The 26,663-nt window shown below is 43.2% G+C and overlaps 1 protein-coding gene across 1 annotated transcript in view; it reads right to left on the bottom strand.

The window, feature by feature from the left end:
• Window positions 1–1,741: 1,741 nt before the first annotated feature.
• The window catches only part of fut8b (fucosyltransferase 8b (alpha (1,6) fucosyltransferase)), an 83,584-nt gene continuing 58,662 nt past the window's right edge, over window positions 1,742–26,663 (bottom strand). Inside the window, exons 5-10 of the mRNA XM_041958548.1 lie at window positions 26,438–26,552; window positions 21,142–21,379; window positions 13,223–13,469; window positions 5,013–5,189; window positions 4,737–4,887; window positions 1,742–3,427 (exon numbers count right to left, since the gene is read on the bottom strand). Coding sequence (XP_041814482.1) covers window positions 3,089–3,427; window positions 4,737–4,887; window positions 5,013–5,189; window positions 13,223–13,469; window positions 21,142–21,379; window positions 26,438–26,552 — 1,267 coding nt within the window. The 3' untranslated portion in view covers window positions 1,742–3,088. The remainder of the gene's footprint in view (window positions 3,428–4,736; window positions 4,888–5,012; window positions 5,190–13,222; window positions 13,470–21,141; window positions 21,380–26,437; window positions 26,553–26,663) is intronic.

The raw sequence follows: 26,663 nt of genomic DNA on the forward strand, positions 1-26,663 counted from the left end.
AAATCAAAGTTTCAAATTAGTCTGATATTTTGGCATCTGACCAAAAACCTGCAAAACTAGTGATATTCCCATCAGCTGCACTTTGTGTTTAGTGCTAATTAGCAAATGTTAGCATGTTAACTAGGGTTATAAATGGTGAACCTATTACATGAGCAGTTGGAGTAATCACTGTGTTAATGTTTAGCTCAAAGCAACACCGTGCCAGGTCCAACCTCGTAGAGCTGCTGGTTTGACTCTCAGGGTCACTGTCCCTCCGCTGCAGCAAGGAAAAAAAGAAAAAAAAAAGAACAAGAACTGTGGATTTCGGTTCCCGTCTCTCATGTCGTCGTCACCTCCGGAGGAAACAACCAATAACTCTGTATACAACATGGCTGAGTGAGTGTTACTTTAAGGCGCGTTCACTCATATCTGGAAACGGACTCAGATTGGATCTTACAAGACAGAACATGTAAAAGGCCTCGCTGTGCTCTCAAAGCGCTCCACTCTCTGACAATCAGACCACGTATGTAAAGAAAGAAACCCGCCTCCCAAAACCCAGACTGTTCTCTGTCAGGAGCAGAGTCCAATTAACAGAATAATTAACTGAACTAACGTCTCTCTTAAACGACTGTTACAGGCCACTGCGACAGCAACGAGTGTATTTTAATTAAAGTGCTCTCCAGTTAGCATGCGCATTTATAAAGCCCACGAGGGACTCTTTCCCAGTGAAAAGAGATGTTCAATGAACTGCTGTACACTGCATGTGCATTGTGAACACTTCGTCAACGTGGGCTAAATTGGTTGCGGATTGTTGTCAGGCAGGGGGGAAAAAAAAGGAAAAAAAAAAGCAATAAAACTCTTCCCCTCCCTCGCGCACACCAAAAAGCTCATCTCCGCTACCAGCGCCGCGGCTTTCCTTATGGGTGTCCAATGGAGCATGCAGATCAGCGCTGAAATTAAAGAGGGATCTGTAATGAAACTCCCAGAGCACCTTCAGTAAGAAAGTAACAAGACAGCCCATAAATAAGACACAGAGAATAAGATTATAAACGATTGAGACGTGCAGGAAGTAGGAAGTGGGACACGAGACAAGAGCAGGAAGTCTTCTGGTGCTTCAGTGACGTAGCGGCGTCGTGGCTCCACGGGGAGAGATGTTTGGTATTTGGGGCAGAAACGTCATGTAGCTGTCACAAGGAATATTCAAATGAGGGATGGTAACGTCTCTGTTGAAGGTACTGATGCGGCTCTTCAGTTTGAAATGCAAATCAAAGACAGATTTAAGGGTTTTTCGCTCCAAAACGACTGGAAAATGGATTCACGCTCCTTCTGAATGATTTATAAAACAAACTACTGCTGCTGTTTGAAGGTAGCAGGTAGCTCTAATCCTGGGATGCCAAAATGGTGTCAGTTTTAGAAGCCGGGCCCTCCTTTTTATGGAGAAATCAAAAGATGAACTTAAGGTAATGACTTTTACTCTTCAAAAATAGATGGATACCCTTCAGGAAATGAACACTTCAAATGTGAAAAAAGCCTTGATTTTCAGTTTGGATCGCGCGTAATGTCGTTGAAGCGCGCGCAGCCTGATTGAACGAGCAGGTGTGGCCCGTTAAGAGATGGAGGAGCAGATGGCGAACAGAATCAGACTGAAAATGGAAAAAAAAAAAGAAAAAAAAAAAGCTGTGTTGGTTTCTCAAGTTTATTTGATCTGTGGTTATCAAAGACAATGCCCAAGAACATAAGTTATGAAAAAAAAAAAAGCCTTCATGATGGGGACTCTGAGTTTGATATAGCATTATCATTTTTAAACATAGGCATATTTTTCCTCATTTATTTTAAAACAGCGATGTTAAAAGTAAAAAAACAAACAAACAGATGGACAGAAGAGACTGCAGAGATGCCGAAAAAGGACATTATTCTCGGTGGAGTGCTTCTTTTGGTGAGCCTCGGGACGGCTCCTGTGTCTGTGGTGTGTGCGTGCACCATGAGTTCACCATACTCCACATAATCTTACCATTGTTCACTAGAGGTCACCAGCGGAATGACTGGAGTTCACCATTGTTCCAAGTGCTGGGGGCTGTGGACAGCCCCCACGGTCGCCGCCAGTCTCCCGCCGGCCACACAAACACTACTCAGTCGGGAGGAAAGCCGGAAATAAAAACACGCACCGCTCACCAAGAGCCAGGCACCAGGTCGTGACATGGCCCCTTAGACTTAAACAGCACGCACACGCTCGATCACACACACACACACGCACACGCACGCATCCCTCCACACACGCACACACACACTGTACAGTATACAATGCACGAGCCCCTTGCACACAAAATTAAGACCTTTAAAAACACTCATTTAAAAGCACAGTATGGTATTTTAAAATTAATTGCACATGTAAAGACGAGATGGTGGAAGCACAGTGAGTGGAGGAAAAGGAGGAGGAGGAGGTGGCGGTGGTGGTGGGGAGGGGGGGCAGCAGTGAGCATGGCAAGAGGATACAGTACATTCAGTCAACAAAAAAAAAACAGGAGAAAAAGGGAGGAAAAAAGGCAATATTAGAATCAAAAACCACTGAAAAGAATTAAATAAAAATCAAAACACCTTTTCCAGTTTGTCATATTTTTTTTTCCTCATTGATTCGAAGCTAACTCTGGGGGTCCAGTCTTACAGTAGTCCCAGTCTTGTCTCTGGAGAGCGAGCTTGGTCAGTTGTGTGGATTTTAATTGTTTTCTTGCTTTATTTAAAATCAATGTTCAACGTCTACGTCTCTACAGACCCAATGTCAGAGCGTCGGGCGGGGGAGTGGTGGTAGGGTGCAAGTCTTCCATGACCTGACATATGCACAGGCATTTACACAAGTGTGCACACACACACACGCACATACACACACACACACACACACACACACACACACTCTCTCTCTCACATAAACACACAGAGTGCATTCTCATTCCTATCACCCCTGGGTACAGGCTTCTTCTTTTCTTCTCAGCTTAGCGCACTGAGTACGCCTCTCTCTTCTGTACAAAAGCAGCCTCCTTCCCTGGAATCGGAGTCTGCGTGTTTCTCCTCACTCCTCCTCGTCTTTTTTTCTTTTTTTTTTTCATTTCCTCCTTTACTTCTTTTGAGAGTTGAGCATTTTGTCTGCCTCGGGGTACGTCGGGTACTTCACGGTCTCTATTTTCTCTTTGACCTTGTAGGAAGGGTAGAGGCCGGTGCGGCCCAGTCTGCGGTTGACGCCTTTGGAGTATCCGTTCCAGTGGTTGCCGGCTACGCCGATCACGTCGCCGGGCTCCAGGGGAACGTCCTCGCTGTTGCGCGGCTGGTGGGGGTAGATGGCGATCTGGTTGTGGGCGTTTTGTCCTCCAAAGTAGTAGATGTCATCCAGGGAGTAGAAGAAAGAGGAGGCGTCTGGATGCAGCATCTGCATGATCTCATAGGCCACACGGCAAACCTGAGACGGACACAGAACCAGGGATTCATATTTTAGATCTGTAGACGTATTCTAGCTCTGGTGGAAAGTAACTAACTACACATACTCAAGTACTGTACTTAAAGGCATCCTATGCATGTTTTTCCTGCAAAGCAATGTACAGACTAAAATTTATCCTCCTCAATCATCACTTATGACTCACTACAAGTGTGTGGTGGTGCATTTATCTGCAGAGACTCTCCCCTCTGCCCCCAGCCAATAGCAGCGGTGAGGACTTTCTGAGAAGGTAGCGACCAGGTACAGGCTGTAAGCAGCATGCATCCAAGTTCCTTAAAGTATACCTTTAAGCAAAATCTGGAGGTACTTGTACTTTACTTGAGTATTTTCATTTAATGACTGATGTGACTTTATACTTCTACTGCACTTATCTGACAATATTAGTTACTAGTTACTTTACAGATTCATATTATTAGCACAATTAGCATAAGCTAATAAATGCGGATGTATTATTATAGATTAAACTAGCCAGCAGTGTGATGAACACATTAATAAATCAATAATTATTACCCAGGAAAACAGAATATGTTATTGTCAAATGAACCATTCTGGATAGAGTATTTCTACACTGTGCTTTTACTGTTCTCACTCAACAAAATACATGAGTACTTCTTCACAATTTACCACAAATGCTTTCATCAATTTGACCGATTTTTGTGTGTTCATATTTTTTTTTTAATCTGATTTTTTATTTGTATTTCCGTGCCTGCTCTTGAAGTCAGGGTCATGTGGTTATTTATTCTATTCTTCTTCATTAACTGTAATACAGTTCTTAACTTATCACTGTTGTTAATTCAACAACAAAACACATTGTTGAGATTGAAAGTCCTATTTAAGAAGCTTTCATAGAAATGGTTAAATTGCTATCATGTGACCTGAGTATGGAAGTTCGGTCATGTGACAAGAGGTGGTCGCACTTAGATCACGTGATCTCCATGACAACTGAGCAAACCATGAGATGAAAGCTCAAGAACATTTCCAGGTAGTGGGCCTTGTGTTCAGAGTTTATTTCTGTGTCTTCAGTAGTTTGTTAAACATGACTGATGGAAATTACTTCATTCCTATAAATGTGTAAAACAACAAATGCCCCAAAACAATGACAGTAATCCCTTTTTTCCTTATAAAGCTGACGTTGCTTATCTTCTACCAAGCACACATCAAAATTCCAGTCAGCTTTCCGTGTTGCTTTAACGTCAAAACCACCCCAACCTTCAGCTTCATGAGAAAAAAAGATCTAAATACCATTTTATGCAGAGAGAGAGAGCGGACTGACCTGCGAGGAGAAGGTGCAGACCAGGAAGTCAGTCTGAGACAGGAAGTGGATGTCCAGGATGACGCCTCTCAGCGAGTTCTCGGTGTAGCGGTTGTGAAGGCCTGCCGACCACGAGATGGAGTTATCACTGATGAACTCGTAGTCTGGATACCTGGGAGGGACGACAAGGCGGGAGTCCGATAAAGTCGAGAGACTTTCCACTGGAAAGTTTGGCTCATGGATGTTTATACACACAAACACACACACACACACACACACACACTCCTGGACACTGACTTGGTTTTGGCTTCCTGCAGCAGGGAGGGATCGTCAGTGGCCAGGTAAACTCGTTTCTTGTCCACGTGGACACGTCTGGCCAGATGTTGGAACTGCTCCTCCACATGCAGCATGTACTCCTCGATGGGGTGGAAGGCCGCCTCCGTCCCAACTTTATCTGTCCTCCTCACGTGGACTCTACAGACAGACAGACAGGGGCACAGACCAGGTTACAGACCAGCACCTTACAACTACTGTGAGCGAGAAGCTTTTCATTCCATTTCACTGCTTTTCGGTTTGGGTTTGAGTTTCGGACAATGGCGCTGGAAGCTAGCAGGGAAGGCGAACACAATAATGTATGTAAACTAATGCACCTGTGCAAGACTTGGTGAGTCTGGATGGTGGGAGAAAAACTGTCCTGACAAACTTAAACACAATTTAAAGGTGATGAAAATTCATGAAGTGCTGCTACACATCAAACTTGTCTGTGGTGGGTGGCCGAGCTGAGCTGCCAAACGCTTCGCCAGGTCGTCGCACCAAAACCCCTCAAACCGATGCGTTTGTAAAGTTATCACAGGCATTTTTAATATCTATACATCAATATGACAGAGGCCTTATACTCATTCCACCAAGTGTCTTCCACTCAAACAGCAAGAAAGTCTTTTTTTTTTTTTACACAGTGAAAAACTGTAAGTTTGTGCTGTAAAGCAAAACAGCCTTGAAGCCACCGGTGGACTCTTTTCGCTGCTTTTAAGGTTCAGTAGGTAACTTTGAGTAAAATGACTTTTTGCCATTATTGCTGAAACTGTCACTATATCCTGACAGTAGTGCATGAGGCAGAGTATGCTTCCACTGTTGAGTCTCATTCCGAGGTCGTCAAATCCTGGACCCAAAGCATCCATACCAGACCGGAGCTGTGCAGTTTTTCTTTCAGAAATACAGCCATTGTAAGCCTGAATTACAAAGTGAGATGTCAAGTAAAAAAGGCATCTTGTCTGCTTCCTCCAGACACAGACACATTCAGGAAAGAGCGCTTAGACAAAATGGAAAAGACACAGAGGATTTGTAAAGTGTTGTAGACTAAAGCACTGCGTCAAAGAGCACATAAGCTACAAATGAGTCATAAGTAAGGAAAACAAGGTGAAGAAAAATCACGAATCAATAACTCTGAGGACGGTTGACGTACACATTGTTCAAAAGTTTTATTGGTGTTTTTCCTCTTTTCTTTAGTAACGTCCATATTAACACAGCCAAAAAACTGCAGAATACACAGAACGAATGTATTTCGTTTGAAGAACAGCTTTGCTATAGCAACAAACCTGTTTATTCCAGCCTGTTCCAGGCATTATTATGGACTTGACACTGAAACAGGAAGCTGCTCCTGTTTAAATCTGCACAGATTTCAATGCTAAGCTTCCAGTTTCTTTGACGGGCGACTGCTGACTTCTTATATTCTTATTTCACTGTTGCTCCGAGGAATCTTTGTCTCTTTCTGCCTTTTCAGGTGTCAGTCTGGTTCAACCATTGTAGCGTTTATTTCCCTGTGTACAAAACATTTTCTTTACAAACCTTTCATACGGAATAGCATCCATTTGTAAGGAGGACTTTCAACCTGAAAGCATGAAAGACCATTCTGACTCAATCAAGCTTTTGTGGCAGGCGATTTGAAACTTCTGAGCAGCGGCTTACATGCATGTATTTCATTTAAAGTCTTTTATTCTTGTTGAGAGAACCTGGCTTTAACTCCACAGTCTGTTTATTCATTGACGTGCATTCATGTGTTGTAACACTTGTCCACAACAGTGGCTCTTTTCTCTTTCTCTGCACTTCAGCTTGAATGGCACATTTGGTGAATCTTTCCATTGTTGATATAATCGCAAACAAAGGAACTGATGGGACAAAAGGAAAAGAAATGGGGGAAAAGAAAAGGCAAACGGTGACAGAGCGGGAGGAAGTTTGAGCAAGACAGACAGGCGAAATAAGCGACACGACTGTATGTGTTTTCAGTAGTAAGCAAAGAGAGTGTTGCCAATTTTATTCCATTCAGAGCTATTCAATTACAAAACTGCCCGGCCACATCTGCATTGTGACTTCTGGCCTCGAGGAGCAAATGGAAACTCAAAATCTGAGAGTAAAAAAAATAAAATTTTCAACCTTTGCTTGTCGAGTGACCACTTCCCCCACCTCTTCCTCCACACTCACACAGTCTCTTCTGGGAGCTGCCCGGTGCAACCAGCTGTCTACTGCCGACCAAGGGGGCAGCTCCTGTGGAACATAGAGGGTCAGGAGCCTTTTTAAAGAAGAGTATTAGTCTTTCACCCCCCCCATTCAGGATTTTCCACTTGCTTGGGGGCTTCAAACAGCTTCTCTAACCTCAGGGCTGCCTCTAACTCTTTTGTGAGAACTAGGCAGCGATGGAAAAAGTCAAAGGGAAAGAATCAGAGGTTCAGAGGAGGAGAATAAGCAGGCTGTACCTAATTTCTACCACTTGCGAGCGATCAATCAGAGAGTATTGGGGATGCTTGCCGGAGAAACAGACCCTTTATTTACGCGGCAAATAAAAGCCAAAGAATGAAGTGAGAACAACTGGGTGAGTGGGTGGCAGGGGTGTCGGAGTCTTTCATTGGGCTCCGTCTCTCTGATCAGACAGGGGTCTCGACTCCGGGCTTTTCCATCCTTTGTCAGGGTCTGTCTCTCCTGCTCCCTGGCCTCTTTCATGTCTGCTGGGGTTTTTTTTTTGGCCCTGTGAACCCTCTTTTTGTCTTGGCCTTTTCTCTCTCTGTCAGAGCAGCGGAGGCCGTGCTGAGGCATTGCTTCGCTCTCAGCCATCTCCTCCCTCAGCACTCTCCCACACGAGTGCCACAATAATTCAATTCATTTCTCGCTATTCATACAGTACACTGGCAAGGCAGGGCAATCCTCGCGGTGGGCGTAAGAGCATACATTAAAGACATCAAACACACCCACACGAGACACAGCAAGTGCTGATCCGACCGGATTGTGACAATAACATATAGGCGGAACACATTTTTTTCATTTGACACTGACCCCAGCTGACGAAGAATCCAGCAGCTCTGGGCTACTTGGCCTTCGAACTGCAGCTGCCGTTAGCATCTAAATCTCTAGAAAACAGCTCACATCTATCCTGCACTTGCTGTAAAATTGCTGCTTACGCAATATGTACTTTGCCATCAAAACATGGCACAGTCGGTCTTGAGATTTACCTTTACGCTTCATGATTACAGGTGGGTGATGAATTGAAGGAAAGGCCAACATTAAGTGTCTTAATAAGGTGATGGGCCACCAAGAGCCTCCAGAACAGCTGCAGCTCTCTTAGCATAGACTGTCTGCGGAACTGGAGGGATGAACACCATTTCCCGACAAGATGCTCTCTCACATGGCGTTCAAACGTTGGTGATGGACACATCGCTCCACAATCTCCCACAGGGGCTCAACTGGATTGAGATCTTGGGACCGTTGTGGTCATATCACTTCATTCATCACACAAATTTTAAGGCTCAAACGTAACTGTTGGTTCACTTGAGTGGTTTTAGAGGAGTCAACATGTAGCAAATGGCAGAAAGTGACTGTAGGTCCCAATAATCGACTACAATCAACAGCGTGAACTTTTGAACTGTTTGGACCACCATTTTCTACATTATGCCATGGTAAATAAACATAGTTTGAGGTATTTAGAGAAGGAAAGACTCCTGCTGTCCCTGCAAGAGAGCAGCCGAGTTGTTACTGCAGTCTCCGGCTCAGACAAGCTTGCTGGAGGTTCTCCGTCCTCACTGGCTGCGTTTCAGAAGCAGAGCGCTTTGTGTGCCTACTTTTTTTGCACTTGCACAGGTTTTGCTGATTTGTCCATTTTTCCTTTATATTCGGTCCGATTTAATATTGGTTTACGATTGGGAGTCTGCACAGGGTGTTTTATTTTGAAAGTTTACTGGATTCTCTACACTGCTCCTGTGTCTGGCTTCCTGTCTGGCTTGACCTGCTCTGTGCAAATCAACATGTCATCTGTCAAAAATAGACACGGCATGTATTCTCCATGGAGCAAAGCGGGGACATGCTTCTGAAAAGCGCCCGTTGGAACAGCACGCATTGTCTAGAATGACAACAATCAGCTCCATCATAAGTGACGCGGACGGAGCTCAGATGCTAAGTGCCCGGCGGAATTTTGGGAAGTCACGTCTTCCTTACTTAACCCTGCACTGGTTATATCTGAGACCTTTCTGACGAGAATTAGTCATTGTTATTGGGCAAAAAAAAGATAAATCTCTTGCCATTCATTGATGAGCAGATTACTTTTTGGGTGGAGACCAAAACATAGCCAAAAGGAGAGTTAATGCTGTAAATTGTGAAATTCTTACTATTATTGTGATTAAATATGCATTGTACACAATAAATTGTAAGTATTATTCACACAGAATAGACCAGAAACAAGATGTTATAGATTAAATAAATACTAAATTTGCCCTGTGGTAAGTGCATTGCCATGGCGATAACGCTGCTCTGGTATCTACAATAGAAGCACTAACCCTACTTTCTTTTTCTCTCTCTGTCCTTACTACCATTAGGGAGCATTAAATGGTGGCAGGATGGAGCTGTGCTGATAGCTGCTTTTAGTTGGAGCCTTCCTGCAGCTCGCGTCCTGGGGGAGCAGCAGGGAGAGAGTGGTGCTGGTGGTGGCTGAGACATGTGGGGGTCGGCCTGCGGTTGCCGGGTGCTCTGGGGACAAGCTGCCTTCCTATCCCTCTTGGTACTCTCTCCATCAAGGCCTGCATCTCCCACTGCTGCCGCCCTCCTGCTTTTCTCTTGCACTGACACTATGGATCTCTTTCAACCCCATTTTTTCATCTCACATTCACCCCCCCGCCCCGCTCACGCTCCTCCATACACACACATATCGCCTTCCCCCACAGTGCTGATAGAAGCACACAGGCACTTTGTTGCAACATCAGTGCAGAGAGGAGTGGATGTATCAAGAGCTGAGGAGGGAAGGGGAAAAAGGGATAAAAACTTTGTTCTACCCAGCACTACATTTCAATAACCCTCTCCCCAGTGATATGAAGGGAGAAAAAGGGTGGGATATATGAGTGTGTGGAGGGGGAAACACAAAGAACTGTGATAGAGACGAGTGTAACACCATGAGAGCGAGAGAATTGTGGGTAGGGATGCACGCCCGGGGAACGTGAGGGAGAGGTGAGTGTGAAATCTAAAAATTTTAAAAATCTTGCAGCAGGATGAACAGATAGAAGACGGAGCAACGATCACAAATGAGAGGATGTGAGAGGACGAGGTGACTGAAAAAGTTGGGATGAGTCACAGAAAATTAAAAAAAAAAAAAAAAAACAAGGGAAAGAAAAGGGGGAGGAGAGTCAGAGAGGGTTTGGAGAAAGAGACGGAAGCTGCCTGGGTGATGAAAGGAGGAGAGGTAAAAACCAAAGAGAGGAGCATCTGAGAGACGGAGAAAAAAGAGAGGGAGCGTAACAAGAGGGAGTGAGAACTAAACAGAGCAGGACAGGAAGAGTGAGGAGGAACGGCGACAGTCGCTCGCAGCAAAATGTTAAGAAGAAGGTGAGGAAAAAGAGGAGTTATGAAGGGCGAGAAGCCGGCACAGAGGCTATGAACATATGGATGTGAGCGATATGAAGGGGATGACAGAACTAAACCAGGCTGATTCAGAAACTATTAGAATATAACTCCTAGCGTTCGTTTTAAACTACTTCCTTTACCAGGAGGTTGGAGCCAGCCTCACGGGACGGTGCAGAAACTTTAGACAAGTACCTGAAAGTCATTTCCCATACTTTCCCATGACTGACAGTTTACCAGTAATTATGTGCATTGTCCTAATATGGTAAATCCCCTCCCTCCTCTCTTCTAGACAACAGAGGAAAATTATTTGCCAAGTATTTGATCCAGGTTTGAAACGCTGCTCAAAGACGGGTGGAATTATTTATGAGTGAAGAGAGGCTGGCAGACAGCACATGAATGTTCGTTGACTTAGCGCCTGACAGGGATACAGAGAGAACTAAACGAGTAAATAAACAGCTAAACGTGCCCAACCCACCTCTTAGAAGCTGCTATCTGGAGTTGCTTACAGTAGCAGTGCTGCATACATTCCCACGAGCAGTGGCCCTCGTGGGAACTGAGCATCTCACGCTGATGAAAACTTTTCCAATTATACTGTACTGGACCAAAAGAGGTCCTGAATCAGTTTCAAGCTGTGAGAGCAGAAGCCCCCCCTGGAGACGGCACAATGCTGAGTAGTCACAACCGAAGCCGAGACAATATCGAGGTCTGAAATCGGACCTAATAATGGCATATTTAGAACGGTTCGTGTCATCACATCTGCACCATTTATGCCAAGTTTCGAGAAAAATAATATCTAGGTGGTGTATTCAGATTTTAGGACACTGAGGTGCTTTGTACGAAATGTGGAGCAGATCCTGTCTGCAGTGCGGAAGTGATTGTTAAAGGATAAGGACGCCATTATTCCCTCGTGTTAGACACACCGGCGACATGGCTGAGGATGGCAGAGTTGGTCGGCCAGTCCGTCCACCACTTTGGTCCACACTGAAATATCTCAACAACTATTATTTACTTGACAAGTATTTATAACATTCATGACTTTGACTTCTGCTTGCTGACTTGACATCTAGCGCCACCATCAGGTTGATATTTGTGGTTAGAGTGAAATGTCTCAGCAACTATTGGACTGATTGCTACAGACATCCATGTTGTCCTACAATAACTTTAGTTATCCCCTAACCTTCCATTTAGTGCCATCGTCAGGTCAAAATTTTAAATTGTTGACTTTATAGCTTACGGCCAAATACCTGCTGAACAAGCAGCGTTCCCGAATCTTCAGATGCACTTTGCAATTAATCAGCACATTTTAGCATGCTAACATGCTACACTAACATGGCAAACATGGTAAACGTTATATCTGCATGTTAGCATTGTCATTGTGAGCACATTAGCATGCTGATGTTAGCATCGTACAGCCTTGCAGAGCAGCTAGCATAGCATAGCATGATCTTTTTCTTATTGTCAACAAAGATCAAAACCAATAACGTGTTATTCTGTCACTCAATACTTAGTGACTCCTCTCCTGTCTGTGGCGCTCAACCTCTAGTCTGATCAATCCTAATGAAAACGTAATCTTTAAAAATTGGCCTCAAATATAAGGCAGGAGTATGATTAATACTAGTGAGTATTTATGGCACCGGCATGGTGTATGAGGGGTTAACTCAAAATAAACTTGCTAAACTGTTCCTTATAATTAAGCAGCATGTCATCTGGTGCAAGAGCGCGGCTCATTTATGGGTTTTTAATAGTTTTTTGACAACAATAGCACTGTGGAGAAATAAACTATATCAGGCTTTGGTCACACAGACAATAATTGCTGGAAGGATATAATCATTGTTGTTTTTGGTCTTTTCATGGGATTTGTTGACAATAGTCAAAAAAATATAGAATATAGGCAGTCTTATCCTTTCATTAACAAAGGCCATTGAAGATAAAAGAAAAGCTGCCAGGCTCTTCATTTTTAATGCGTTCATTAACTGTGTTATAAGCTTCTCTTTCTTCCTCTGTTCGGTTTTACTGGTTTTAAAGTCAGTCAGCCATTTATTCAGTATTCAGATTTTTAACTGCTGTAACAACAATATAAGTCAGATCAGGATTTGGTATCCAGATCCTCATTATTTAATGACTGGGATTAGACCAGACTACAGACGAAAAAAAAAACCTCATGGGGACATTAATACATGAAAGGAGGCAGAATGAGACATATCATATCACCGCTATTAGAAAAACGGAGTGATGAGTGCAGAATGATGACATTTCTTGAACAAGTTGATTTGCATGAATATGAGCTGTATGAGTGTAAAGCAGTGAAGTAATGAACAAGCAAAAGCTTTACAAAGATAAAGGTAGGAAATTAACCAAACAAAACACTTGCATCAAATTAAATTACTTTTAATACTATTGTATTAACCTTGTATTAACCTCACCCAAAGCAGTGTTTGTATTGCACCGCAGCCCTTACGGCTATGTTTTGTTTTCTTCTTCCTATGCCTTCTGTTTGCTTTGATTGTGAAGCACCTCGAAATTGTAGAGATTTGCTATAGAGACAAAGTGATTATTATTTACGTGTTTATAGCCACAGAAAGAGGAGAAGACGAAGCCACGCACGGCGAGGAGTGACGGCTCAGTGTCCTTACCCGATGATGGGGTGTTTAAAGCCCAGCTTGGCGGTGCTCTGCTGGATCTCCTTCTCCAGCCACGCCTGCGGGCGCACCAGGTACTTGACGAACTGGGACACCCACCAGACGGAGGGGTCGCCGTGCAGACGATGCAGGCGTGGGGCCAGGTCCTCAGGGATCGCCAGGGGCAGGTAGGGGGGCCGAGGGTGGAGACTGTCCACGATAGGCAACTCCACAACCTGGACGTCCTTATCATGGGCCTCTCCTGGATAGTACAAAGAGGAGTAAACAGTGTATAAGACATTCAGGATTCAATACTTTTTTTTTGACAGCACGACTCGGGTTTAGGGCTGTGGCTCATGATTATGCTTATTATCATTAAAGCAAACATTAGTTTTGTCTATTCAACCATTGAAACTAGTGAAAGAGACAGCCCAAAGTAATGACTTCAGCTTGTTTTGCCTGACCGATGGTCCAACACACAGAAAAGCAGCAAGTGTTCAAATTTCCATGTATTCAGCTGCTCAGGTACTGAGGAGACATGAAATATAATCCAGGAAGAACAGGATTTGTAGTATGTATATCCTTGATTTTGAATGCTTATCAGACACCAAGACACTGCACAGTGGTTTATAATTCTCTGAGAGGATTTTACCACTGTGGAAAGTTACAGCACTGCATCAGATATGACTTCATCCCTCGGTGCGACCGTCGTGAGGTAAACAGTTGAAATACACTGTTCACGTTACAAAGTAATCCACCATGTGTGCTTACAGTGGCCAACGCACCTCGCCAGATGATGTCACTTTGTCGTTTAGTAAACATGGAGCCCAGTTCAGCTTTTTTTTAAAACCGTGGACTGTGGGGTGCTGTACAGACTGTAAAGCTCTTTTAAGCAAACGTGTGCTTTTTGATTTTTGAATGTGTCAATACTAGACGACTGCTTCAAGCCTTGTGTCAATAACTGTTTGTCTGTCGGATTAAAAAAGCCACAGCGGTATTTTTAGTTCTGATGGAAATCAGATTTACCTGTTCAGGTAATACAACCTTCACCTTTTATTCTGTTTTCTTTTTTTAAGTATATGGAGGTTGGAGGCATCAGATATTTATCTGTATTCTGTTGGATCGGTCAAATAACTGACAAACATTTGTAGGTTTACAGTTGTTCTTTTTACTAAGATAACTATACATTACAATTCTCTGTGAAAAATACAAATATTATGTTGTGATGCTGATATTTCAGCATCATTCCTGAGCCTTATTATATTAATTCCTGTTCTGTTTCCAGCATGAATCCAAATCCCTCAACCTCACCGAGTCCAGCTTTTGTGACTGACAGCTGCTCTTTGCCTGTCCTTGCTTAAAGGCCAAGGTAAGCTCCTTTCTATCAAGGCTGTGTACAGCCAGAGGCTGATGCAAGGACCTGGATTGGTGGTCTGGCATAGGCCCCTTCAGGCTGAGTCCTGCTTGGCAGAAGCCCTGGGTGGAAGGTGGAGCATAGCTGATTACGAAGGTCACCTGCCTGGGCAACAGAAAGCCCTTGGGCACTGCCAGACCTGCATACACTTCAAGGCCAACTGTCCATTCACGAAGACACATGCATGACACCTGCATGTGTGAACAAAGGTGGAAAACATACAGACACGAGCATGCAAACACACGTGTACCCACCCACAGGAAAAAGCACACGTATGAGTTCCTGTGAACAGTAGAAAAGGAAGTGATCTAACAGTGGCAACTAATGGGGATTCAAATAAAACAATAAAAAGAAATGTGCATTCTCATACACACTCACTCTTTTCTCTCTCTCTCTGTCTCTCACACATACACACACACACACAAATACACACACACAAACACACAGAGCCCCAGCTAATCTCATCTCACCAGAAGGGATATGCCTGGCAGACAAAACCTTCACTCTCTTTCAGTCTTAAAACCCGAGGAGAGTTTTTTTGTCAGTGTGTGTGTGTGCATAAACCCCTGATTTACGTAGAAACAAGTTTGAGGCCTGTGTTCTGTCAGACTAAAGTGGCTTCTCTAACTGCCACAGACAGGCCCTAATACGGGCTGCAAACACATCCACGACACACTTCCAAATAAATGGCATAATGACTCATTAAAAATGGCCTTTCACAGAGAGGGTACACAAAAAACATGTTAAAAACAAGGACAGAAACAGAGGCTTCAATTTGTGTGTGTGTTTGCCTGAGCATGAACTGAATATAAATTGGTAGGAGCATTAAATATTGAACACAAAAAATATTCCCAGGCCTGTCTTTGCTTATATAACAGCATTGGCATGATTCACATAAGGGGGAATGGGCATATTTTGAGGCCTGCACTTCTTGGCATGAATGTACAGATATGCAGTATGTCTTCCTCCCACAGCTACGTAATTAGATCACAAAGCTCTTCTAAATTTCATCACAACTCCAGAGCCTCTGCATAGATTGCCTGCATGCATCATGACTTAAAAGCATATAGGTCTGCACCGACACTGGAGCCTTGCAACTTTATTTTAAACCTACGATGTATACCGGGCCTAATAAATATTTCATAAGATTAACACAACTACGAAACTGGAGAAGCAAGAGTGACACCAAGCAGACACAAAATACGGAGCGTCTCCATTCATTATACATTTGAGACTGAGTTTATGAACTTGGAGAACTCTTGTTCCAGTCTTCACATGGCAGGGAACATTATGTTTCTCCTGCTGCTCTCAGACTCACTCATAAGGCAGTAATATCTCTACAGAGAACCTCAAAGGAATATACTCTCTTTGGCAAATTAGCTCTTTGATCAACGAACCATTGTTCCACAAGAAGACTGGTTTCCCCTTTGTGTGTTCAGAATTGAGTCTGCTGCACCAGGCCTGTGAGCTGGTGGTAAGCTCTCTCGTGCTGTCCGTTGAACATAAAAGTTGTAGTAAAAAGCACCAGTGGGCTAAACAGACAGTAGTGCTGGACACTGAAGACTCATTACTTTCTTTTGGTGCTGACAGAAATATGTGTGTAGCGAAGAGACTCTAAAATTGTCAAGCATTAAAAACTGGCATTCAATGTCTGTTCAGATTTGTAGTCATAATTCATAACTAAAATTCAGGCAATGCTTTTTGCCCAGCTGGTATCCAACGTAAGAACTAAAATTTGAGGAGTGTATTGACACTATTATCCAGATCCAAGAGAGACAAGGTGGGTCAACCTTTATTAATGTTCCCATTTCATAATTAGAATCTAATAAACGAATTCAGATTCGTAATCTAGTTCCTAATTAATAACAGTGTTTTGCCAACTTTAAATTTGGTTTCTTTCGTTAACCCTCTGAAACCTGACACCTGCAGGCAGGTTTGAAAAGCATGTTTTCTTTCACCAAAATTACACCATCAATCATGGCTAGAAACTATGAAAAAAAAAGAAAAAAAGAAATAGACATCAAATTTCTCACAGTCCTTGAATGAATCAGGTGTGACGTACGCTTCCATAAGGACAAATAACCAAATCTAAGCTTAAAAGAGTGATACGTCATCAAAATCACTTCATTTTGCATGTGTCATTCAAAATTTCACCAAGAAATAAGCTGTTTGCACAAACCAGATCCTGCAAAACAACACAGACAAATTGAGCCTGTGCTCCTCAGTGGACTTGGCAAAACATAAATGACTTAATGACTCCAACATCAGTCACATTTCAGGGCACTTGGAAAAATGTAGCATAGATCCCATTTCTTTCCCTATTTTTATAAAAGAATCATCAAAGAAATTTAACTTGCACCTGTTCTTTTTTATGATTCATGGCATTATAACTATGTTATACTGCACAAAAGACATTTTTGGGTTCTCCCTACTTCTAGCCATGAATGTGAAAGCCGAGCCCACAGTGAGTTAATATATATATATATAATATTATATATAATATGATATAATATTATATATCATATATATTTTTATCCTGTAACATGAACATGAAACTTATTTTCTCCTCTCAATTATTTTCTCTTGTGTTTTTCTAACACAAAGTAGATCTTAGAGGGGCACTCTGTGTGTTCTGTGGATTTTCTCATTTCCCATTTGTGGGAAGAAAATCAGCATCTCCCATAATGACTTTATTGCTGTCTTTGATTTCCCCCCCAGGCTATATGTTTTCCTGACAGAAACACCCTGTCACAGATGGATATACTATGCATCTTCTCTCTTCCTATAAATGCCTCACATCCTAGGGGAGACACTTAAGAGAAAGTGGGCTAACCATGTAAAGATAAATGAGGAATTGTGGAATCTGGTAAGGCTGCTACACAGAATACCAACAAAGTCAATTTCCAATGAAAACACAAGGTTAGGCAAACACTACAAAGGATTGTCAGCGCAGAATATCCATAGCAGTGAGCACATTTCTATGGGAATGTGACCACAAAGGGTTGGTGGCATTTACAAAATGATACAGCAGAGACAAGTTGATAAGGGTTCAGGAGTAATTCAGTGTTGTGCAGGTACAAAGATCCCTGCCAACCAGCCACTATGCAAAACCCCTTTTCATTTGCATTTTAGGTAAGAAGCACTGGTTGTCCACAAAAGAACATGTTATCTTGTAGCACAACACTTGCAAATTTAGAGGCTTGAATTGGCACCAAGTTTTCAAGCCATCAGTATTCGCTACATTGACATGCTCTAGTTGTACTGGACAAATACAGATATTCCACCTAATTAATGAGATGTTCAATGTATATCTAGTTATTAATCCAAGGATTTAGCATCCCTTTGTGCTACAGTGCCTCAAGGAATGTTCTTGCCTGCACTGTTAACAAAACAGGCATTACCACAAGCGTAGCCAAGCACTCATTAGGCTCACATTAGCTATGCTTAGCTAGTTAGCTGGCTTGGTCAATGGAAAACACTGTCTCTGCAAATTGCAAAACTTTCTAGGGCCAAGATTTCAGAATGCTAAAAGGCGTGAGGAGGGGAGTGGCATTTGCTGTGAATTGGCTGTTGACTGCGAGCAGCCAGATGGCATATATGGATCTATAGGAGGCTTTTTCTAAGACCGACACCAGAGACAGACATTAGATAGTGGAAAAGGACACATGAAAGGCAGGAGAATAAGAGAAGGAAGGCGCTGGGAGAGCAGGAGATAAAAAGGGAGAGCCCAGGAGAGCACAAGTCAAATGAAGCGATAGGAGAAAAATGAAGAGCAGAAAGGATGCCGCGATGAGAACAAGAAAGCAATGAGACAGAAACTGATAGTGAAGGAGCGGGAGAGGCAGGCTCATCCTCCGAATCATCACTGATCTTCATTTACAATTGCTTTGGTTTGGTCAGCTTAGCACAGGCAAACACACTTATACTGCAGGGCTAGCCAGTAATCGCATTAAAAATGTCAATTTCGATTCATGCCTCTGTGCAATCTCATTCATAATGAATCTGCTACCATTCCATCCGTGGGGAGATCCATTTCTCTCGAACAAGCACGTCCATCTTTAGCTTAAAGTATTCTGGAACAGGTACACATATGAACCACGTCATGCTTGAGTGTGGTGTTCATTATGGAGAGTCCATGAGTGGTGCAGAATTCTAATAATACACATAAATAAAAGAAAAAGAGTCTGCAGCCATGCGCTTTGCATCGTCGGCATGCTAACATGCTAATGTTTTGCAGGTATATTGCCTGCTGTGTGCACCACCTTGTAGCTTAGTTAGTTATAACATTTACTAAGCAGAAGAAATTTAAAAAATGTGGTGCGAATGCTAGATGTTGAAAAGCGGACACAGAACTGCACTGCTGGTTTTTAATTTGTATGGAGAAGCAGCTGAAGGAGAGTGAAGGGTTGGAAAAGCGGGAAAAGTTTAATCATGAACAGGATTTAAAAGTTGAACAAAACTCATAACGTATGAAAGATGTGGAACATTTTAAGGCTTAAATGAGGTTTCTGGCTTAAATTATGAACGAGCAGTTAAAAGTTAAAAGAGTGTGAATAGTTGGAAAAGTGGGAAAGGGATGAAGGATCGAAAACGTCGAGTAAGCAGGGAGATGAATTGGATTGTTTCACTAATGGCTGGGAGCTAAACTGCACTGCTTCTCTCAGGAGAATTTAAGTGTGTTTTCCTGTTTCTGTATTATGTTGTTTAAACGACAAAGTAAGTCATTTTTATGCCATTCTAGTGCTAAAATCAAACCATTAAAACGGATCGTACATGGATTACACATTCCAGTTAATAACCAGTTCACTATAGCGCACACAAATCTTTTGGGATGTATGGGGATTTTTAGCAAATAAATTGTATATCGGTGTGTCATAAATTCTATTTAATTTACTGCGCACATCTTGTGCAAAGATTTGTTGTGGGGCCCCTATACTCTCCTTCCTTATACACCAAACACCCAGAAACCACAGGATGCGCTGTGATTTAAGGGTTGATGGTGCAAAAAGCCACTACCTCGCTACTGTGAGAAGTGCAACTTCATGACCAAGTGAATCACATTTATCTTGCCTTCCGTGCAAACACTGCAAATTTTGGAGGTTTGTCGTAGTGAGACATCTATCTGCTCTCACTCTGAGTAACAAGTTCAACTTGTCTTTGATTTTTGGAGAGACGCATGCTTCAAACTCGCTGGCTTGGCAGCAGCTGCAGGAGTACAAATGGAAAAGGACATTACAGTTATGTCACATTACAGCAGACTGAGTTGGAGGAATGACGAACTGACATGGTATCTTGGTGTGTGCACGTTGCCGGGGCACTGTGTTGTTGGCTATCCTTAGTGCTCAAATGGTGCATATTATAGACCTTGCGTGATAAAAGGAGTTTATTGTTGTTGGAAAAGGTCTAATTATGAATGCGATTTAAATGTTGAATAAACCTCATAATATACGAAAGATGTGGAACAGTATATGGTTTAAATGGAGTTTCTGGCTTAAAGTATGAATGAGCAGATAAAAGTTGAAACGAGTATGAATAGTTGTGGCTGGGAGCCAACGCTTTTTAACTTGCACACCAAAATAAATACATCTTGTTGCATAAGTGGTGTTTAAATATTGCATTTACAGTCACACACGCACATGTTGGTGTGTTTACACACGCGCAGGTATCCGTTGTCCAAAGCAAATTAAGTTGTTTGACAATGGGGCGAAAAGGTTGACGGACTTTCCAACATTACAAACGACTGCGCAAATAAATTCGAGTGCCAAGGAACTAGATGAACCTGAATGAAAAACAAAAAGGAAATTACACATAGACGTGTATACACAGCAGTTGCATCACGAGTAGAGTAGTGGATCTATGCTCAGGGCGTTGTCAGTGTTAGAAGATTTTCACTTGCATGCATTAGGTGTGTTAATATCTATACAAAAATAAAGTCTATGCAACAATCTGTGGCTGCAACACAGAAACGCAGGCAGTCTTCAGTTAAATATAATCATAACTGCTGAAATTAATTCCTGTGGTCTTTAGATGGTCCATACTAATAGAGATATACAGGAACTGATGAATCAAAATGAGGGGGCTGAGTGAACAAATAATGGACAACACTAGTGCAAATATGATTCCTGACAATCTCTGTCTCTGTCAGACACTACAAGTAGAAACTTACTGTAGGTCAGAGGGGCGGGCTGTTTACTGAAAGCACATTACAGGATTTCTTGGCAACGAAACCTTTGAACAATAACCTGCTGCTGCGAGACCGGCTGCCAAAGTGCTTTAACGGGAATTGCATAGTCCTGCTTAGCCAGGGAATTCACACTTTGTTTTCGCTGTAGCAGCACAAAAGAGGGGTCTGGCAGGGCCTATCTTTTAGCTGGGATAGTCAAAATATAAAAAAATAAAAAAAATAAAAAAGCAAGGGTTATTTGATTATCAAGCAACCAATCACAGTCGTCGAAGGCAGCACTGAGGCTACGACCGCGCGTAGCTCATTATGCCAGTATATGTGTGCGTCTGCGCTTACCTGACCAGTGTCCGGTGGTGGCTCCAGAGCGGTCGGTGCAGGTGTTGCTGACGGGCAGGAAGACGGTCTCCCAGCCTCCGGGGGCGTAGCGCCAGTTGTGAGACTCCAGGATGAGCGTGCGCTGGGTGCCATAAGCGATCATGAAGCAGTAGACGACGTGGTGGAGCTGGCAGCCATAACCACAGCCCTTATTGATGTTACACACCAGCTTCCTCGCCTTACTGCAGTCTGGGGGGTTCTAGGAGGAGGAGAACAAGGAACGTTTCAGCGTTTTTTTTATTGCCTGACCTTCGTCTTGGATCTCTCAAAGCCCTGCTCTCTGACTTGTAATAACACATGGCTGATATTGTTTTCTTTGTTCCCTTTGTCCGTCTGTCTCATACTCCACTTCACTCCGATTTTACACCTGTTCACTCTATTTCTCGGTTTGCTTTTCTCTCTTCACCTGCCGGTTTCTTTTCCTCTTCTCTCTGTGTGATAACCTTGCAAATTCCTCTTTTACTATCTCCTTCCCTCTATTTGTTCTTACTGTTAAAAGATAAAACTGATGGCTTTCCATATTTTTCTATTTTATGGTAACAAGTGGGCGATTGGCTTCATCAGCTGTTTTTTTTTTTTTTTTGTAGATTTTTGTTATTTTATTTTGCTAATTTTATGGTCTGCCTCTGCTCAGCGACAGACTCTCATTCAGTGAACTCACCCAGTAGCACAAAGAGGCAGCAGGGAAAAAAGTGTGAAGAGCCAGAATATTTTCACATCCAACTGGCTGAATTAAGGGTTTATTTCAACCAAACCAAGTTTAGATCCCACATACACAGTAAATATTCACTAGAGAACAAAATGTGTACTAAACCACAGCTGAAAAGTCACTTTTCACTCCTGTTTGAAACCTATATTGACCAGCTCTGCATTGAAAATAGAAGTACATATTTGGGAGCTGTTTTTAACAGTTTACTGTAAGACAAATGTCGGGACTTTGGTGCCACTGACAGGTCAAGAAAGTCAAAAAGTCATTATAATAATAAAAATATAGAATGTCACCAAACCTATCCTTTATGAGAAGGATACAAATACAGTTTAATCAGTGTTCTGAGCTAAATGCTAAGATTAGCACGCTAACATGCTAAACGCTAACATGCGGATGTTAGGCACGTATGACGTTTACAATGTTCACCATCTTAGTGTTGTGTGTTGGCATGGCAACACTTGACAATAAGCATGAAGCACAAAGGGTAGGTGCATCAGTGTTTTGAGCTAAATGCAAACATCAGCATGCCAACATGCTCAATGCTAATGGTGATGACCAAGGCGGCTGGTGAATTTTCTTTTGTTTCTGTCAAGTTTGAATGAAGTTGAATGAAGTTTAAAGTGTGTTTAAACTGTGAGTTAAGACGGCGATTAAGTTAATTAGTTCTGTCAAAGAGAGAAACTTGAATTCAGAGGGCAAACGTATGTTTTTTTTCCATTTTATACATACTTTCTTAACATTTTAGGAGTTTATTTTGTTATTAGCTTTCTTGTTATTAACAAACTACATATTTGTGACCAGTTTTTTTAGTCTTCGCTTGGAACCGATGGACTTGGAGCTGAGCATTGGAAAGTATTGAGGGATGGCCTAACTTGTTGGTTTTGTTTTTTTTCCTGGGATCTGCTGACAAGAAGAAAAATACAGAACATCACCAGCCTTATCCTTTAATATCTCTTCCTCCTTAATCTCCTTTTTTGTTGCTCTTGCATTCTTTCATTCCTTCACTTTTCACTGCTCCTTTTTTACTTCTTGTCCTTTTCCATGCCTTTTTCATCATTTTACCCTCTCCATTCCCCCCCCTCCCTCATCCCATAAATTAGCTCCAATATCACACAAAGTCTGAAGGGAAGAATACCAAATGAGAGTCACTGGGGGAAGAAACAAGGTTTTTTTTTTCTTTTCAGCATAAAAAAAACAACGAAAAAGTGGAAACCAACAGAGTGACACATGCTGTGTTGTCGATGAGTCGCCGGGCGGTTTGTGATTCGCTCGGCAGCCGGTCTGAGCGACTCCGCAACGCTCGTGCCAACCGTCTTCCTAAACAGCAATTAGCGGCTGATGGGAGTGTTTTCCTCATTAGGCTGCTGCAGCTGTGGATGGTTCACAGTAATCAGGCCGCACGACACCCACCGGCTAACACTGCCTATCACACACTAGCAGGAGAGGAAGAGGAAGAGAGGGAGGAGGAGGAGGAGAGGAGAGGGAAGCGAAGAGGAAAAGAGATGAGAGGATAAAAGAAACAAGTGGAGATGAAACGAGAAAGAGGACAGAGGGCAATATAAAAGGAGGAGAGGAAATGGGGGGAAAAAGAAAGGAGAGGAGAGGACGGACTCCTTTAGGTGCTGAAAACTGATTACCACCACCGTTGTTCAATAACATGAACAGAGTACAGCAGCCATCGAGCTGACAGAACAAGTCACACAGGTGTTTCCTGGGAGTTACAGGCTGCCAGTTCTCAACTACCCCCATAGGCGTAAGCTAACTTGCTGTGCTAATAACCTACAGTGGCGTCCTGACAAACGAGCACGCGTGAAGCCTTCCTTTCGACGCAGCTTGCCATCTGAGCGTGCAGCGTCTGCATGAGATCAATGCGTGGCACGAGCCACGTGTTGCGGAGGCCACCATTGGATTCCGGGCTGATAATGATGAGGCTGGAATGACTCCGAACCGCTGAGAGACTCGGTTCAAGGATAATGACGGCGGATGCGTGCACAAAGGCAGCCTCTGAGTGCCGGTCTGTGCTGTAGGTTAAGTGCCTGTTTAAATGGTGCGCTTTTGGAGTGTGAAAAACAGAGGCAGTTGCAGAGTGATTCAGTTCAGAGACCACAGTGATGTTGTTTATGTTGGGAATATGGCTGAGAACAACTGGGTATGAGAAATAGAGAAATTGTATGTAAAGCTCAGGTAATTATCCACTGTGATGCCCACATTCAAATGCCGTGGTGGAAGATGAAAGGAAGCTGTGCTCGCTTGAAGGCTAAAGTAAGGCTTTGTGGAGGTAAATGTCTGTTTTGCTCCTCTGTGTTGCCAGAAGATTCACAGTAAATTTAGCTCACTGAAGTTCTGCATTTTTCTCTTCGACCCCTTTAGAGGAAAACCACCTGTAGTGCACAGGTTGTTGACACCTTTCATGCTTGAAGAAGCAACAGTGCATCACTGAGAAGGACTGGGTCATTACTACACTGTCAATGAACTCCACTCAGAGAAGGCTCAAATGTCATTAGCGGACGTTTTTATCATTTCAACAAGATTTCTACTATATGAAACCCAGTACAATTTACTGCAGGCAATATTCCATTTAACGTTTGAAATTCTGCAAATGTGTCTATGTCACTGTTACTTGCTGAATTTTCCCTTCCAACTGCTGGATTCAAATTGTGTACCCACGCACAAGGGATTTACAGGAACAGATGCATGTACGCGCCGGACGAGATGTGCAAAACAAAAGCCAGCACAACGCATGGATTTCACACAAAGCCGACGACAACACTTGATCATTGGTTCGCCATTATTGTAAAACAAAACAGTGTCTTCTTTAGTCTTCAGTATTATCACAATGAATGCTCTCACTTCATTTCTTTGGCTCTGTTGTAAACAGACACACCAGTTCTCCTTTTGTTGCAGACATTTGCCTTTGTGCATCCGGCAGATGTGGAGCAACATCAGCAGTAAATTGGAGATGCAGTTTTCTCCACTTGACAAATTTCGATCCATTATTCCCTCACCTTTTACGTCAGTTTTTGTCACCAACTTCAGAGGGAAATATCTGGCTCACTAACTGCTATACGCTCCACTAAATTCTCAAACTTTAGCTGCTGTTCGGTGTTTTCGAAGGTAGAGTGCAGCTGGTTTTTAACAACCTCAACTGAAAATGATGCTGATGAGACCGGTGAGATTGAACCAAAAACCAAAAACCAAAACCAGGAAAGCTGTGGCCAGAAAACCAAAACAACAAGCTGAAAAGATGCAATAAAGCTTTGTAGAGTTAAGTGTATGGGTTCATGACTATAAGCAACATATTTCGAATGTTAATATAAAAATACTGACTATAGCTAGATTATAGTGGGTACAAGGACCCACCCACTGACTGGCAAGCGATCTCTAAAGATCATGCATTGTCAATTAATACCACTTTATAAAGACTCGTGGTGCAAAAATAGATGCAAATCATGTCCAACAGAAATCTATCTGAAGAAGCCAGTCATGTTCACTGACTGTTGTGAGTGGCCAGATGGAGCAGACGCAGAGATGGAGTTAGTTAAACCAGGAATGAAGGGAGAGGCTGGTGCGGGTGGCAGAGACAGCAGGATAGGAGGGAGGAGTCTGCCTGTGTGTGTACATATAGATGTGTGAGTGTGTGTGAAGAGATAGGAAGACATACACACACATGCAGGTCCGCTCATTGCATCAATCTTGTGGCTGAGCGTTTGTGCGTATGCATGTGTGCGTGCCACTTGCTTGCGTAGGTGTGGGTGAATTCATCTGTGCACGACTCTGCGTGTGTGTGTGTGTGTGTGATGAATTAGTGATGGCAGCTGGTGGAGCGGTGTGATCCCTCAGCGGTGGTGACAGCAGCTGTTAGTGGTGCTGTCTCCGCCCAGCCAGACTGACTGGGTCCTCTTCATCAAACACACCGGCTCATTAATGCTGCAGGGCCCGGTGCCACGCCGCACCGCCCCACCCGAGAACCCGGCAGCACCAGAGCCGGGGAAGGGGAGCGGGGGCGGCTGGGGGTGAGTGGATGTGTCATGGGTCTCAGGTTGTGTATGCGGACCTGTAAGCATATGTGCATCTATCTAAGCCTGAGTTAATATGTGTGTGCGCGCCTTTTTGTCCCACGTAGACATTTTTGCATTTCTGCATATGCCGCGTCTGCCGAGCTGTCATTTTGCAAGTCTGCATGTGTGTTTTGGCGCATGCGTGTACGCGTCACTAAGCCGCTGACAAGCAACAAGAATCCTGCTTGTCAGATCCGACTGCTGAAACAGTCTGCTATCACACCCCTCACCTGCTCCTCCTGGAAACTGATGCTGACAGTTATGGATGGTGCAAATGAGACAAGCAAGTGTGAACGATGTCCTGAAAAACGCATATGCGCGTTTGTACCTGTGAGGGAAACATTCGCAAAAATGCTTACAGCATCTTTGTGTCTGCATGGGGGTGTGTTTATGACTGTGTGTGTGTGTGTGTGTGTGTGTGTGTGTGTGTGTGTGTAAAAGAGACAGTAGCAAGGCCAGCTGGCTAAGCAGCAGGTGTGTCTGTAGATACCTGTAGGTAGGTGATTCTATTCTGGACCAGATCCGACAGGTCTTTAGCTTCCTTCATTCTCCACTCGCCCACTCCGTCCGCCTGGCTGAGGTAGTACAAGTCTGTCATGATGGACCTGCCAACACAGACACATTTCAACAACTTTAATTATTTAAATAACAAGCTGAAGAGACACTAATTGTGACAAAGTGTTGGCTCGGCTTGTGTGTTGTCCTAATGTGTTTAA

The sequence above is a fragment of the Chelmon rostratus genome, chromosome 18 (genome assembly GCF_017976325.1).
Source record: "Chelmon rostratus isolate fCheRos1 chromosome 18, fCheRos1.pri, whole genome shotgun sequence".
In the NCBI taxonomy this organism is placed as follows: Eukaryota; Metazoa; Chordata; class Actinopteri; order Chaetodontiformes; family Chaetodontidae; genus Chelmon; species Chelmon rostratus.